This window comes from Phyllobates terribilis, unplaced genomic scaffold, assembly GCF_046119375.1.
Source record: "Phyllobates terribilis strain yellow unplaced genomic scaffold, ASM4611937v1 Scaffold_3__8_contigs__length_932513732, whole genome shotgun sequence".
NCBI classification, from domain to species: domain Eukaryota; kingdom Metazoa; phylum Chordata; class Amphibia; order Anura; family Dendrobatidae; genus Phyllobates; species Phyllobates terribilis.
The window spans coordinates 879,035,619-879,053,019 of NW_027362763.1; the positions used below are offsets into that span (position 1 = coordinate 879,035,619).

Consider the following 17,401-nt stretch of genomic DNA (forward strand, 5'->3'; position numbering starts at 1 on the left):
GAAAGGTGTCTTACTTTAAAAAAAAAAAAAAAAGAGTTTTACAAGAGGTTTACTTTGTTTTACATTTACTCATTTTCCTTATTTTAGCTATTTAGTCACATGAACAAGGATTATAGATATAATCCCATGTATTCCAGCAGGTGGCAGCAGAGTTCGGGCAAAAGGAATTTACTTTCACTTTATCTTGCAAGTTTGTAGACTTAGGCTGTGTGCCCACGTAGCATTTTTCAAGCGTATATGCTGCGGAATTTCCGCAGCGTAAACGCTTGAAAAATGCATGTATATCCGCACCCCATGGTCCCCAATGGCATTCCGCAATGTCAATGCCCATGCTGCGGATTTTTCCGCAGCGTATATGCTACGGTCAAAAATCCGCAGCATGTTCATTAATTTTGCGGAAGCGCAGCGGAATCAATGTGCGGATGGTACCCAAGTCTGGATGAGAGGAGACTCTCATCCAGACCTGGGTACCAAAGAACCTGTAAAAAAAAGAATAAAATAAAGTTTATACTTATCTTCTGATGTTTTCCCTCCGTCGCGCTGTTGTCTGAAGGACCTGCCACGTCATTGAGTCATGTGACCCACCACATGACTCAATGACGTCACCGCAGGTCCTGCACACAACAGCGTGAGCCGCTCAAGACTCCGGACGGGGCAGAGAATGCATCAGAAGGTGAGTATAAACTTTATTTTTTTATTTTTTACCATTCTGAACAAGTTGTCAAGCACTTTTCCAAGTGATGCTTGGAGAAGTGCTTGATAACCCGCATGCGGAAATGCATGCAAAGACGCCTCACAAACGCTTCTACCTGGCGGGAAAACCGCATGTAATATCCGCATGCGATTTTCCCGCCAGGGAGAAGCGTAAAAAATATGCTTCAGGTCCGCAACGTGGGCACATAGCCTTAGTAACTTCTTAATTGTGTTAAAGTAAGAAGAGAGGAGAAAAACTTGTGAAAGTCAGAATCGTTCGAATTAGCCAGCAGGTTCAATTCAGTCTTATTCAAATCCCTTAGGCCATGTGCACACGTTCAGTATTTGGTTAGTATTTTACATCAGTATTTGAAAGCCAAAATTTGGAGTGGAACAATCAGAGGAAAAGTATACTAGAAACACGTCACCACTTCTGCATTCTCTATCCACTCAAAAGAACTCACCAAATACTCAAAGTGTGCACGTGGCCTTAAAAGACTTTTATTTTGCTCTTATGTGTCTCCAGAACCCAAAAAAGAATAAACAGAGGGAGGGGAAGGTGTTAAAAAATAATGAAAGATTATCCTCACCTGTCCTAGGCCTGCCTCTCACCTGTCTTGCTGCCACAAGTTCCCACCCGGTCCACCGTTCGCTACAGATAGGGCTTCTCTTCAGTCTTCAGACCCTGACTAGGCCACGTGTTTACATGGGGCGCCCCACGTGGTCACGTGCCTACTAAGCTCTGGAAGACCAGAGAGAAAACCGAAGAAGAGATGACCAAAGAGAAGAACATTCTGAGGCAAAGCGGAGGACCAGGCGGGAAGCTGCGGAGGCAGGACAGCTGAGGGGCAGGCCTAGGACATGTAGTCACATAGGATGAAAAATGACCCGGGTCCATCAAGTTTAACCTTTCTCCACCAATTATACATTTTTGTCACTAAACTATCTATAACCCACAAAGCCATTTGAGTTAACCCATTCCTAGTCCTAGAAGGAAACCAGCACCTGTCTGTCCATTTTGGTTTATTTGTGCAAATTGAATTCACCCCCCAGCACAGCCCCCCCCCCACAAAAGGATAATACATTTGTACTTCAGGTTTAACAGTATAGAGTCAATAAAGAAGTCCCTCCAGAAAGCCTCATCTCCTCCCAGGCACAACAATACAGAAATGTACTGAGAGATTGAGTTGCCAATGAAGAGAGGAGGTGAGGCGGCTCCCACACACATGAAAGACATTGCTGAGATACCTGAGCCTCCTGTGGTAATCGCAGGGCATCCACTCTGTCCGTCAGGTATGTGGTGAGCTGCTTATCCAGCTCTTCTAGGGATTCCTGCAGGACTTGCAGCATATGATCGCTCTCACGCAGTGTCTGCAGGTGCTGCTCCAAAGAAATCTGCCGGTTCACAGCCTAAGAAGAAATAGTTTCCTTAGAATTGGGTTCAGTTTCGTAATCCTAAACACAAAGCCACCTTTAATATACAGGGACTCCACCTCACGGGCGATGAGCACTGCTCCTGAGGAAGATCTAGTGATAATTATATGTCTAAAAGAGAAAATGGTCTTCCACAGAATATATCTGTCAAGTACAACATTGTAATCACCAGACAATATTGTGGAGACTGGTAAAATAAAAGTGAGTAATACTGTATGTATATAAAAATACAATAAATAATACAGAGTAAAGCATGCTTCATATTGACTAGAGATGAGCAAATGTCCCAAAATTCATATTTAGGCGGATTCACTCAAATCTGCCCTGAAAAAACGTTTGAAGAACTAAAGGAATAGTAAATGGAGGACCGATAAAGATTATCGTCACCTTTCTTAGGCTCATCCCTCATCTTAAGCTCCTCACCTGATCATCTGCTTGCTTTGGATCACTCTTTGCTCTGAATCTTCTGACACTTACTAGGCCTCACGTGGGGCGCAACGCACATCATTAAAATCAGTGATATGCACTACGTCTTACATGACCTCGTGATGCCCAATTAGTGCCAGAATATCTGAACCAAAGACTAATGCAAAGTCAGATCCGAAGACCAATCTGAAGTGAGTGGAGGGCCAAGCAACCGTCTGGCCGCCATTATGTGCGAATCGAATACCGATATTTTGGATTTTAGCAAATGACTCCTTTAGCTCGTCTCTAATACTGGCAGTCCGCCTTTATTTCTATTTTTCATACAAAAAAGGCAATTTATAGATAAGGGCCAGCATAGAAACGCAAATGCAATTAGGAAAAGCTTGGTCGAAACCATTAACAAAACCTGTAAAGAGTTACTTCTCCAACACCAAGACTTCGGGCAGAGACACACTGCCGTATTTCTCTTGCGAGGATCGCATGGTAAACCTCATACTGGCCGGCACCTCTCCTGACCTGAGCTTGACAGCTGCACAGAAATTCATCATGCTGTCACGCTCAGGTCAGGAGAGGTGTCGACCAGTCCATTCAGTGCAATGCGATCATCGCAGGAGTCATACGGCAGCGTGTCCCTGCCCTTACACTGCTATGCATTTTAGGGGCACATGTAGAAAGCTGCTCACCTGTGCAATACATCCACAACACAGGGCCAAACTCAAAGAAAACTGCGCCATATAAAATAGATAGCTGACCATTGGTTGGGCTAATCATTCAGTCAATAGCTATGTCTCAGGACTTCACCACACACAGGAGCACCTGTTCTGATGAACACCACTGTTGTTCTACAAGAGGTCCATTACAAGACTCCTGTGGCAACAAAAGGATTGGCAGTCCAAAATCAGACATAAAGGATCCTTATCTCCCTTGACATCAGCTGTGATCGAAGAGATGGAAGTCTCCAAACACGTTAGACAATTGGCCAAGTCTGCTAAAATTGGCAGGATTGGTTGACATTAGTCTAATGTGTATGGGGCGTAAAGAGGATGTGTCATATCTCACTTGACATTTATTCACAGGTGTACACCATCAAAGCGACAATACATGAATCTAATGTGTATAGGGGCCTTAATGTTATGTTCCTGGCTTACTTTAAACCTGATTCATCCATTGGACTGCCGGATAATAAAAGTGTGATACATTACACCAGAGAAAGTGCGTCTACTGCTCCAGAGTCCAGTCTGCTTTCCATCACTACAGCCGGCACTAATGGAGTCACTGATGCTCTACGATAAGGCCAATTCACAACAAATTGCTCATTTTCTCTTTCTAATTCCCCTCGAAATGCTACTCATGTATAGACAAAAACCCTATTCAATTACTTCCAGAGTGAATAACCAAAAACAAAAAGGCATTTCCACATGGAGTGCAGTTATTCATCTGACAGATGGGTGTATTCTCCTCTAGCTGGTACATTGGCAAAACTTCAAAAAACATGCTTGACCAAAAATAACCCTTTCCAAACTACGCCTTTATGTTGAAGTGGTTTCATCTAAAGTTATGTTACAATAAATGGCAACATTTGCTCGAATAGTATAACATTAGAGCTGTGAGCTGATCATGCACATAGTCATTCTTGTACATTTTCAGCTACGATAGGAACAGTTGCCCTACCAGTCAAGGCATCTACCATTATATTTACGGTACATACAATTAACAAACCCACTGAAATATTAATTCTGTCGATGTGCATGCACGTATTTTCCTACAACATCAAAGCTCATAAAAAGGCATGAAAATTAAATGAAAAAAAAGAGCCGCTGGCACACGCAAAGTAATAAACATAGTAATAATTTCACTACTTACGAAATGGCTCAGTTCCTCGTAGCGGGCATTAAACACCTCCAGCTTGTCACTGATGATGTCATCTAGTATTCCGCCATCGATCAAGGTTTGGCCAAGCTCGCGGATTTGAGTTCTGTTGTCAGCTGGATGCCGAAGGATTGACTCTAGTGACTAGAGAACGAAACGCAGAAACTAAATATGATAAAAAGGCTCAGCCGTTTACTACAAGACGTGACCAAAAGAAAAAAATGGAAGTGGTAAAGGGCAGGAATGAAAGATTTACAATTTACAGTATTTTGGGTAAAAATGGACGTAAGTGCACATAACTGTGACAAGAAACTGTACGTTTGAGAAAAACAAGCAGCCAATAAATGACACACTATGGCAAAAAAGAACATAAAGTAAAACGTGTAAAATAAAAGGCCCTTCATCCGAACAGGAAAATAACTTCCATCTGTAATACTAATTTACATAGGAGACTCAAACAATAAAACCTATTTTTTATTTTTCCAGTGTATTAAAAAAAACAACAAATGAACGAAAAGGCAAATGCATCCTTAGTTATATGTTCACAGCTCCTATGCAGATCTATGCATCTCTATGGTACCATACTAAAAATAAACCTTGTGTATTTGATCTTTCAGTCATGTTTTCCTATCTTCACTCTTCAATCTACCCCTCTTCTGCGGCCTTATAATGAGCAAGCAGCAGGGGACAGAGTAGCACATGACCACAGGATCAGATATTTGTAGTCTGTAGTCATGGAGACAAATAGGTCTGCATTGATGCTGCATACAAAAAAATAATAGGATATCTGAAATATTTTTTTTTTTTATCTTAGATGCATTGCAGCAATAAATATTCAAAGGTGGATGTGGATGTGGTCTAAAACATTACAACTAGCACATTTCATGCTAATACCTGATACTAAACTCCAGACTATAAGCACTAATCTTAAAAGCTCTGACTGTAGAGATAGAAACATAGTTTACTTACATGTCTGAAAAATACACAGCATATGCGTTCAAGGTAGTCTAGGTATATATTCTGCTATATTCATTAATGTAGATAAACACCACCCCAAACAGATTAAAGAACAAATATTAACACTAGTGATGAGCGAGCATGCTCATTACTCGAGATTTACGAGCATGCTCTGGTGCTCGCTGAGTATCTTCAGCGTGCTCAGGTGTTATGTTTGAGTCACGCCTGTGCGCATGATTTGCGACTGTTTGACAGCTATAATACATGTGAGGAATACTTGTTTCTTAGGCATTCCTCACACGTATTAAAGCTGTCAAACAGTCGCAAATCATGTGCACAGGCGTGACTAAAACATAACGGCCGAGCACGCTGAAGATACTAGGCGAGCATGCTCAGGCTAACAGAACATACTCGCTCATCACTAATTAACACAAAATGTATTGGAAGTGTAAATACAAAGCTCAGTTTACTAAAATGATACAAGGCCTGCCCCATTATCCTAATGAAGCAACCAATAGTAACCCTACCTCCATAGCTTCATTCACAGCCTCTGCTTTATCAGGCAGGATTGCAGTGTTCTGTATTTGTTCTTCCAATGTATTTAACCAAGCTGTCTCCAGATTCAGAAAATGCAGAAGTTCTATCCAGCAAGACCACACTTCCTATGGATGCATACAAAACGCTGTAACACTCGCTCACAATTCATTAGGTCAATCCCTTCAATTTAACATCCCCTCCCATGAAGATTCATAATAATTATTTTCACATAACTACCTTTAATAGACTTCTGCTATAATACTTCAGTTTTACTTGAAAACACCATGAAGGTGTCTTTGTCAGTAATAAACAAAAATATAAATTACTTAAATGGATTTCAATTTTTTTTTTTTATTAGAATTATACTTATTCCCAAATAAATTGGTACTCACATAGAATGGGGAAACTAAGCTAATATTTGCGTTCTCTTTCTATAAGTTTGGTTTGAACACACATTTTGCTTTATATTACTTAATGCTCTTAATATATTTCTCACTTATGTTCAACTCAATGTAAAGAACTAATTTTGTCTCTGTCTTAAAAATGCACTTCTGAAAAAAAATTTTAGACGAATATCTGTGAGTTAGGCTATAGTCACACTATCAGTATTTGATCAGTATTTTACATCTGTATTTGTAAGTCAAAGCCAGAACCAGGAGTGGAAAGTATAATAGAAACACGTCACCACTTCTTTATTTTTCACCCACTCCAGGTTTTGGCTTACAAATACTGATGTGAAATACTGGCCAAATACTGATAGTGTGAACGTAGCCTAGATGGAAGATGGAAATTTTCCAGTGATGTAACCAGACAGAAATAAATGGTAAATACTATACAACAACCCATTTGGATCACAAACATTATGATTAGAGGTTCAAAAGTGGGAACAGTGCCCCTTTTGTCCACCAAAAACAACTCCATATACATGCCATAATTTATAACAAGGAGAAAAATGGAGCCTTCAATAGCTTAGAACGATTATTCAAATTTTATTACATAAAAAGATTAAAATCAGTAACAAAAAACACACCATATAACATTTATGCACAAAAAAGTGATCAACACAGACCTCAAGCTGTGAGTAGCCAGTGGCGCCAATTACAATGTGGTATCATGAATAGTGACTGTGCCACAAGGGCATTCCTATACGTAGTACATACTGATAGCATCTAATGAGTTCATAAGTTAAACCCTGAGCCAAAGGGAAGGTATAGTACCTAGTATATCTTAGTAGTTATCAATAGGCTCAAGGGAGAATACATATCAAATAATTGGACTCATGAACATACCCAGCAGTTGGAGATGGACACCAATGGGACCGTCAACCTGGTGAGAAGATTCCCCACGTCCACTAAGCACGTTTCGCTTGTATAAATGACCGTTTCATCATGGGGGATTGTAATTGGCGCCACTAGCTACTCACAGCTTGAGGTCTGTGTTGATCACTTTTTTCTGCATAAATGTTATATGGTGTGTTTTTTGTTACTGATTTTAATCTTTTTATGTAATAAAATTTGAATAATCGTTCTAAGCTATTGAAGGCTCCATTTTTCTCCTTGTTATAAAAGAAATAAATGGTAGTAGTTGAATACATAGAATGGTGGACAGAGCGATTACACAATGGATATAAATGTACCTCTAGTGTGTGACACTTTCCGCGGATTCTATTACATAGAAGCTGATAGTTGTCCAGAACCTCTTTTAGCTCCGACGTTAAATCTTGGCCACCAGCTGGTCTCTTGGCAGCCATAGTCATAATGTTATCTTTCAAGATCTTCACTCGCACCTCTTTCTGTAACACATCCTCTTTTGCTCTCTAAAAAAAAAGGTAATTTTTGATTATAATAAAAACTGCTGTCTACTTCTTAAAGTCGGGGAGCAAAAAAATCAAGAAAAGTACTAAGAATATCTGGAATTGTCAATAAACAGTTTGATCCACAGTTAGAAGAATAACAGAAGAGCGGTACAATGTAGTTATAAGAAAATATGCTCCAGAATTCTAATTTCACAAATACAATAATTTGTTAGTATACATATATCATTAAAGCTGACAGGTTCTCTTTAGGTCTAGACAGATTATGGGAAAACTTCTTTTGAAGTCCACTATAAAACATTCTGGCTCAGCCCTGCCACATATGCGGTTTTTTTTTTCAGTGGGGAGGGAGGAATAGGGTTAATACATCAGAATACTGTCATTTCTCTTGTATTTTCTCTAGTCCAAGAGGTTAATGAAGGGATGGTTCATTAGGTCTGAAGAAATTCTTACATTTCAACTACTTTTTGTATATAATAATAGTACCGTATATTCCGGCGTATAAGACGACCTGGTGTATAAGACGACCCCCCTACTTTCCTGTTAAAATATAGAGTTTAGGATATATTCACCGTATAAGACTACCCCTTTTCCAACGCATACCAAACACCGGTAAAAATTAAAAAAAAACAGATTTGAATTTAACATGGTCCTTTTTTTAATTTAAATTCTTATGACATGCAGGTATATAGCAGGAAAACTGTCACTCATAAACATATTAAAATAGGGGGGACCCCACGTCATTTTTTGGGGGGGTCCCCCATTCTAATAGCTAGTAAAGGCTAGGTATTCAGCTGGGGGCTGATATTAGTAGCCTGGGAAGCTCCGTGGGTATTACCCCCTTCCCAGACTTCAAACATCTGCCCCAGCCGTCTGCTTAACCTCCGCTAGAGACTATAATGATGGTGGATTCCATGCCAATTTTCTTTTTAAAAAATCCTTTATTTTAACACTAAATGACAATTGAGGGGTTAATAAAGATGCAGTCCCTAAATTATTATTAATTTTGTAATTAATTTTTCCCAAAAATGTTGACGTGGGCTTCGCCATATTTTTGTGTCCAGCCAGGTACAGCAGGCAGGAACGGGCTGCCCCCAACCACCAGCTGCCTATTTGTACCTGGCCGGACACAACAATATAGGGAAGCCCTTTTTTTTTTAATTATTTCATGAAATAATTAAAAAAAAAAAGACGTGGGGCTTCGCCCTATTTTTGTGTCCAGCCAGGTACAACTAGGCAGCTGGGGGCTGGAATCTGCAGCGCAGGGAGGCCCAAGCTTTCTGGCCCCCCCCCGCTGCAAATTGCAGTCCGCAGCCACCCCGGAAAATGGCGCGTTCATAGAAGCGCCATCTTCTGGCGCTGTACCCAACTCATCCAGGGCCCTGGTGCGGTGGCTCACTGGGTAATAAAGGGGTTAAGGCCAGCTTGGCATTATCAGCTGGCCCTAAGCCCGAAATTCATGGGGTCACGCCAATATTAGACATGACCGCCATGAATTTCTAGTAAAGTAATTAAAAAAAACACAAACACCCAGAATAAAGTCCTTTAATTGAAATAAAGACACAATTTTTTAATGTTCTAAATTAAACCATACTTACCATCACGCCCATTCCAGCTGAAGCCAACGATCTCCTGCAATAAAAGTAAAATAATAAAGCAACCTCATCCTTACCTCTCCATGGTTCCCAGGACCGGTCCAGCTCTGCTACATAAACATGACAGGCTGCACCGCAGCAGAACGCTGCCGTTCAGCTTGCCATGCGGCAGACACTGAGAAGCGCAGGCATGCTTGTGCTCCTCAGTGTCTGACTGTGACGGCATCCAGATGAGCCGAGATCATGTCCAATGAACTCGGCTCACCTCATGCACGTCACTGACAGCGTGGGAAAATTCTCCTGCTCCCCGCATGCGCAGTAGAAGTTTCCCACGCTGTCAGTGACGGACGTCCAGGAGGTGAGCTGAGTTCATTGTCGGCTCATCTTTATGCCGTCACAGCCAGACACTGCAGAGCGCAAGCATGCCTGCGCTTCTCAGTGTCTGCGGGATGACAGGCTGGATGGCAGCGTTCTGCTGCGGTCCAGCCTGTCATGTGAATGTAGCAGAGCTGGACCGGTCCTGGGAACCATGGAGAGGTAAGGATGATGTTGCTTTATTATTTTACTTTTATTGCAGGAGATCGTTGGCTTCAGCTGGAATGGGCGTGATGGTAAGTATGGTTTAATTTAGAACAATAAAGAATTGTGTGTTTATTTCAATTACAGGACTTTATTCTGGGTGTTTGTGTTTTTTTTAACTTTGACTATGGGGTTAGTAATGGGGGTGTCTTATAGACGCCTCTCCATTACTAACCTGGGCTTGATGTCAGCTGGCATTATAAGCTGACATCAACCCCAGCCCTATTACCCCCTGCCACCGCACCAGGGCAGCGTGGAAGAGCGAGGCTAAGTGCCAGAATTGGCGCATCCTATGGATGCGCCATTTCTGGGGCGGCTGACGGCTGGTGTTTCTAGCCTGGGAGGGGGCCAATATTCATGGCTCCCTTCCTGGGCTATTAATATCAGCCCCCAGCTGTCTGCCTAGCCTTTGCTAGCTATTAAATTAGGGGGGACCAGACGTCATTTTTTTTGGGGGGTCCCCCATTTTAATAGCTAGTAAAGGCTAGGTATTCAGCTGGGGGCTGATATTAGTAGCCTGGGAAGCTCCGTGGGTATTACCCCCTTCCCAGGCTTCAAACATCTGCCCCAGCTGTCTGCTTAACCTCCGCTAGAGACTAAAATTAAGGGGAACCCCACGCCAATTTTTTTTTAAATAAATCCGTTATTTTAACACTAGATGACAAGTACAGTAATCAGCACTGTCACTGTACTTCTTATATATGTGACTGACATGTTTCTATCTATCTAATCTATGTGTGATGCTCTATCTTTCTGTTATAAATTGTCGGGTACAGATGCTGAATTGCCGGCCGGCTTTTTTAAAGAGACGGTGCATGAAAACACTAATATTTGTTTTAATAAATCCTTTACACTAAATGACAAGTACAGTAAGCAACACTGTCACTGTACTTCATATATATGTGACTGACATGTTTCTATCTATCTAATCTATGTGTGATGCTCTATTCTTTCTATTCTAAATTGTCGGGTGCCGGCTTATGCCGCTGCTGAATTGCCGGCTTTTCATATATTGTCACAGAAGCGATGCGAACTTCCCTGCTCCGGACACAGCGCAGCGCTTCTGTGACAAGTGAAAACTGTCGGCACAGAAGCCCTGCGCTGTGTCCGGAGCTGGGAATACGCAGCGATGTGTCAGTTTCAGCACAGAAGCGCTGACTGTCTGGACCTACCGTATTTTAACTCCCTCCACCTTATATTAACTCCGACATGGCAGGGATATGGCCACGGCAGCTTATTAACACCCCCAGAGTATCCCCGCATGTCAATTTCTGAAAGTTCAAAAGCATTACCGGCGTATAAGACGACCCCAGACTAGACAGAAGATTTTTCAGTCTTCAAAAGTCGTCTTATACGCCGGAATATACGGTAATAATAATTCTGTATTATGGCATTTTATGCTTTGAAACGTTATGTGACTAATTCCCCTTTGTATGTTCTTTGTTGCTTACTTTCATTTCTTCAACTGCTCTCTCAAGCTCTTCTGGAGACTTGTACTCAAAATCCCTTTCCAAATATTCCTCTTCGGCTTGTGTCATCCATTCTTGCATCTCTGCCAAGTCCTTCTTTAAATTTACTGCCTTCTCTTGACTTTCGGACAACCTGTTCATCTGATGAATTACCTAAGAAGCAAACAGAAGCAAATCTGACTTATAGCAGGACACTTGCGGAAAGGGCCAAGAACAACTGAACTATAACCATATTGCAAGACATTACATACATAGGTACATGGAGAAAAAATCCACACAAACATCAGCAGGCTGTCAGCAATAAGACTTTTTACCATTTTTAAGACAAATTATTTTCAGTCTCTGCATGATGATAATGCCAGCTACTTTAGTGTCAAAGTGTTCCTAGGACATTGCAATAGTACTTTAATATACTTATGAGATCTGAAGTTTCTTAAAATTATTTTCATCGTTTCAGAAATATTTGGAGACAGCATTCCGCAACATGTGACTTTTGGACATGAGACAAAAATGGTCAAAATCAAATAAGAGGTTGACTAATACAATTATGAGCAGCAGTCAGCTATCGACAACCCTCTCCATTTTTAATAGTTTCTGGTTTTCATATGTGACCTGATGCATGTTTTTTATCATATTTACCTGCTTGCTTAGTCTCTCCCATTGTGCCTGCTGGTCAGCGAGTCTAGGCACTACCCATGTGTGGATCATTGTATCAGAGTGGTTTCTAAGTCCCGATTCTGCATCGTTCAGCTTGCTTAAACATCCTTCCACAGCTTCCATTTCGTTGACAAGAGCCTACAGAGAAGAAGCCAAAATTAGCACGAGTCATCTGGACAACACAAAAATAGGCTCAAGCCCTGAGTGGCTAAAACAAGCCAATTCTATATTTGTAAGGCACATCCATGATCCAAATTGTATGCTATTTTTACATCTAGTGTTGTCATGACCATTTCCATTCACAAATATTTCACAATCTAAAACCGAGAGGTAATTTCTAACCAATAAATGTTTTGGGGCAGAAAACTGCAATGTAGCAAATTTATAGAAAATCTAGCAATATGGTTTAGGGACTGTCTAATTGAAGGGAATCTGTCAGCAGGGTTTCACACCTCAAACTATTTATATGTGCACATAGCTCTTTCAAAGGCAAGTCCAGCAATTCCTTTACATGGTGTTATTTTAGTGTAGCAACTCACTTAGGAAAAAAAGGTAACGCTAAAAACTGCAACTAACCCTACCAGTTCCTGTACAGACAAGAGATCCTAACTCTGCAGTCCCTAGTGGTTCCTGCGTGAGCTGAGATAGCCCTAACCACAGACTAGACAATGACAACACGGGCCTATGCTGCCCAAAAGGCCGTCGAGCGCTTAACGTTCCTCCTAAAGAACCAGATGGCAGAGCAGAGTGCAAATTACCTACAAAAGGGAAAGTGTGCTGAAATAGAAAGAGATTCCAGAGTGAGTAAAACAAACCACGAAATACAAAATAAAGGATTAAGTATGTACTGTTAGAGAATATGCCTCCTACTTCCTACAAAGAAACAGAAGATAAGAGCAAGGTAAAGAACATAAACAGCAGAGAGATAAACCCTAGCTGGTCTTTCACTGCCTGGCTTAAACTACAGCAGTATGGCTGGACATCCAAATGAGACTATCCCCAGCAGGAAATAAGTATATAAAGCCGCACCCAAAAGTGGTAGGGCAGTCAAATGAGTAAATAAAAGCACCTGTTACCCTAAAAAGACTGAAGCAAGAATAATAGAAACTAAACACCAGGAAAAAGGTGCTTCTGCTGTGGTTCGACGGAGAGAGAAGCTGACCACAAAGCACAGGCTCAAGGGTTCGAACCCAGATGCATGACACATGGCCAGTCTGCTCCTTCATTAGGGTATGTGAACACATTGCGTTTTTGCCAGAAAAAATGCAGCATTTTGCTGTCCATGCAAAGTGAAAGAGATTTCTGAAATCTCATGCACTTGTTGCATACTGTTTTCTTGCAGATTTGAAGCAGCTTCAAATCTGCACATTGTCAATTCTTTCAGCATTTTTGCTGCATCTTTCACCCATTCTAATGACTGGGACAAATGCATACAAATACACTGAAAAAACTAACGCTTTTACACAGTATTTTTCCTGCCAAGGGACACATTTTTGAAGTAGAAATATTTGCAATAAATACTTAATACGTGCACATATTCTTACTAAGAAATCAGCGTTCTAACTGATATGCAAATGAGGCCTAAGGACTATGTTAGATCTGAAGCCTCTGTCACTGCAGATCTATTCCCTGCCCAGCGCCGCCTTCTCCTGCTTGACAGATGGCTCCTTTGCCTGAAGTCACACAGCGTAGAGGCTGTCAATCAAGCAGGGGAAGTGTCGCAGGGCGGAGAATAGAGCTGGAGTGACAGAAGCTTCAGATCTACAAAAGATCTTCAGTCTCAGTTGCATAGCAATTCAAATGCGGATTTCTCAGTAATGGAGGCTGGACTGGCCATTTAAAGGTATTGCTGGACCTGTCTCTGAACAATCTACATGAACATAAAAATAGTTTTGGGGGATGAAATCCTGCTGACAGATATAACCTTTCCGTATGCCCTACTAGAATTTATCAATGTCACAGAGCATAGAGGCTCCTCTTTGGACTCCTCTCTGTTATGCACCCCAAAATGATGCTTACTGTGTTTTCAATCCAATGCAATGATTTTTCAGTAAAAACTAGTAAAAAAGGGCAGATGAAAACTGATGCAGTTTTGACATAAATGCCGCAAATGAACACAAATGACTGGTGCATTGGGTAAATGGAAACCGTCTTTCAGGGTAGCTACCAGCAATAGGTGGTACTAGAGAGATAGTTTCCTTTCCTTTTTCTGGAAGAGAGCTTATTTGCATAAATGTAGGATTGGAAGGGTTGCATAAGTGAAATGATCTTGAGAATGAGAACAATCTCTGGACTTAAAGGGGTATTCCCATCTACAAGATCCTATCCCAATATGTAGTAGGTGTAATAATAATAATATTAGCATTTACCTCCAATTAGAAATGTAGTATAGTTTGTCTGATTCGCTATATCTCTTTCCTCATGTGCAGGAATTGAAGGACCTTAGATATCCATGGTTACGACCACTAGCAACTAGCTAACTAACTTTCACTATATCAGTGGACGTAACCATGGATACCTAAGGTCCTGCAATTCCTGCACACGAGGAAAGAGACAAAGTGAATCAGAAAAACTATACTACATTTCTAATTAGAGGTATTTGCTAATATTATTATTATTACACCTACTACATATTGGAATAAGATCTTGGAGATGGGAATACCCCTATTACTCAAAACTAAACATAAAAGAAAGCATCTAATATATGACAAATATGTCACAACCATACACTTTAATAAATATGATTATCCTGTTTTCTCCCTTTTTTCAACATACTGCATTACAAAATTCTGGAGTGGAGAGTATTTCTATGATAAGAAAAACAATGACGCGTTCTTAATCAGTTATACAATACAGCTGGATACTTTACCATGCACTGGTCCAGCTGTCTCTGTAGCCCTTCAGAATCTGGGGAGGTTGTGTGCTGGTTTAGAACAAAATCTTTTGCCTCACCGATCCATTTCTGTACAGACTTGGACTCAGTCTGGATAATTAAGAAAATATAAGAGATGCAATGAAACTAATCCCTTCAGCCAAAACACAGCAATAATAATATAAGACGCCTAGTGATGCATATATGTAATTCCACTATAGTCACCATGAAGCACTGCACAGTACCTCTTATTTTAAGATACTTGACTTTAACGGCAAAGTTCCTTTGATATAAAGAAAATATTTTAACATACAGTGCATTGTGAAAGTATTTGGCCCCCTTGAACTTTTCTACCTTTTGCCACATTTCTGGCTTCAAACATAAAGATATAAAATTCTAATTTTTTTGGGGAAGAATCAACAAGAAGTGGGACACAATCCTGAAGTGGAACGAAATTTATTGGATATTTTAAACTTTTTTAACAAATTCAAAACTGAAAAGTGGGGCGTGCAATATTATTCGGCCCCCTTGAGTTAATACTTTTTAGTGCCACTCTTTGCTGCGATTACAGCTGCAAGTCACTTGGGGTATGTCTCTATCAGTTTTGCACATCGAGAGGCTGAAATTCTTGCCCATTCTTCCTTGCAAAACAGCTTGAGCTCATTGCAGTTGGATGGAGGGGGTTTGTGAACAGCAGTTTTCAGCTCTTTCCACAGATTCTCGATTGGATTCAGGTCTGGACTTTGACTTGGCCATTCTAACACCTGGATATGTTTATTTTTTAACCATTCCATTGTAGATTTTGCTTTATGTTTGGGATCATTGTCTTGTTGGAAGATAAATCTCCGTCCCAGTCTCAGGTCTTTTGCAGACTCCAACAGGTTTTCTTCCAGAATGGTCCTGTATTTGGCTCCGTCCATCTTCCCATCAATTTTAACCATCTTCCCTGTCCCTGCTGAAGAAAAGCAGGACCAAACCATGATGCTGCCACCACCATGTTTGACAGTGGGGATGGTGTTTTGAGGGTGATGAGCTGTGTTGCTTTTACGCCAAACATATAGTCTTGCATTGTGGCCAAAAAGTTTGATTTTGGTTTCATCTGACCAGAGCACCTTATTCCACATGTTTGGTGTGTCTCCCAGGTGCCTTGTGGCAAACTTCAAACAAGACTTTTTATGGGTATCTTTGAGAAATGGCTTTCTTCTTCCCACTCTTTAATAAAGGCCAGATTTGTGCAGTGTACGACTGATTGTTGTCCTATGGACAGACTCTCCCACCTCAGCTTTAGATCTCTGCAGTTCATCCAGAGTGATCATGGGCCTTTTGGCTGCATCTCTGATCAGTCTTCTTGTTCGAGATGAAAGTTTAGAGGGACGGCCGGGTCTTGGTAGATTTGCAGTGGTCTGATACTCCTTCCATTTCAATATGATCGCTTGCACAGTGCTCCTTGAGATGTTTAAAACTTGGGAAATCTTTTTGTATCCAAATCCAGCTTTAAACTTCGCCACAACAGTATCTCGGACCTGCCTGGTGTGTTCCTTGGTCTTCATGATGCTCTCTGCACTTGAAACAGAACCCTGAGACTATCACAGAGCAGGTGCATTTATACGGAGACTTGATTACACACAGGTGGATTCTATCTATCATTACCAGTCATTTAGAACAACATTGGATCATTCAGAGGTCCTCACTGAACTTCTGGAGTGAGTTTGCTGCACTGAAAGTAAAGGGGCTGAATAATATTGCACGCCCCACTTTTCAGTTTTAAATTTGTTAAAAAAGTTTAAAATATCCAATAAATTTCGTTCCACTTAACGATTGTGTCCCACTTGTTGATTCTTCCCAAAAAAATTAGAATTTTATATCTTTATGTTTGAAGCCAGAAATGTGGCAAAAGGTAGAAAAGTTCAAGGGGGACAAATACTTTCACAATGCACTGTATGCTAGTGGTTACTTTAAGTGAAAAAATGCACCAAATTTTGGGCTGCAATCTTTAGTCTTTTATTAATTTTTCTATCTTTTTACGTGGAGTTTGCTACATGCTTCTACTTTTAGACATTTTTTTCATGTGGACTAGTCTGCCTAGGTAAGGCATTCAGGATATGAGATCTGTACAGTGGCATGTAAAAATGTGGGCACCCCTGGTCAAAATTACTGTTATTGTGAATAGTTCGGCAAGTTGAAGATGAAATGATCTCTAAAAGGCCTAAAGTTAAAGATGACACCTTTCCTTTTTATTTTAGGCAAAAAATATATATTTTCATCTTTTACATTTTAAAAATTACAATAACAGCAATTTTGACCAGGGGTGCCCACACTTTTACATGCCACTGTATGCCCAGAATGCAACTGCCAGTGCCTTTACCAACTTTGTATCAGGACAAATAATTACAATTCTCCTTTAAACTCAACAACCCGTGAGGGATCTCTTATCCTTAGTATTGACCAATAATAATGCTGAGACGTCTATGAGCCGTCCCCCTTCCAATGCATAAGCTGT

The 17,401-nt window shown here is 40.7% G+C and overlaps 1 protein-coding gene across 4 annotated transcripts in view; it reads right to left on the minus strand.

Annotated features, from left to right (window-relative positions):
- Positions 1-17,401, minus strand: part of UTRN (utrophin) — a 768,906-nt gene that overhangs the window by 519,545 nt on the left and 231,960 nt on the right. For all 4 annotated transcript variants that reach the window (XM_073672652.1, XM_073672651.1, XM_073672650.1 and 1 more), the window contains 7 exons: positions 14,899-15,012; positions 12,012-12,167; positions 11,355-11,525; positions 7,553-7,732; positions 5,907-6,041; positions 4,417-4,566; positions 1,942-2,103 (listed from right to left, as the gene is read on the minus strand). In XM_073672652.1, coding sequence (XP_073528753.1) covers positions 1,942-2,103; positions 4,417-4,566; positions 5,907-6,041; positions 7,553-7,732; positions 11,355-11,525; positions 12,012-12,167; positions 14,899-15,012 — 1,068 coding nt within the window. The remainder of the gene's footprint in view (positions 1-1,941; positions 2,104-4,416; positions 4,567-5,906; positions 6,042-7,552; positions 7,733-11,354; positions 11,526-12,011; positions 12,168-14,898; positions 15,013-17,401) is intronic.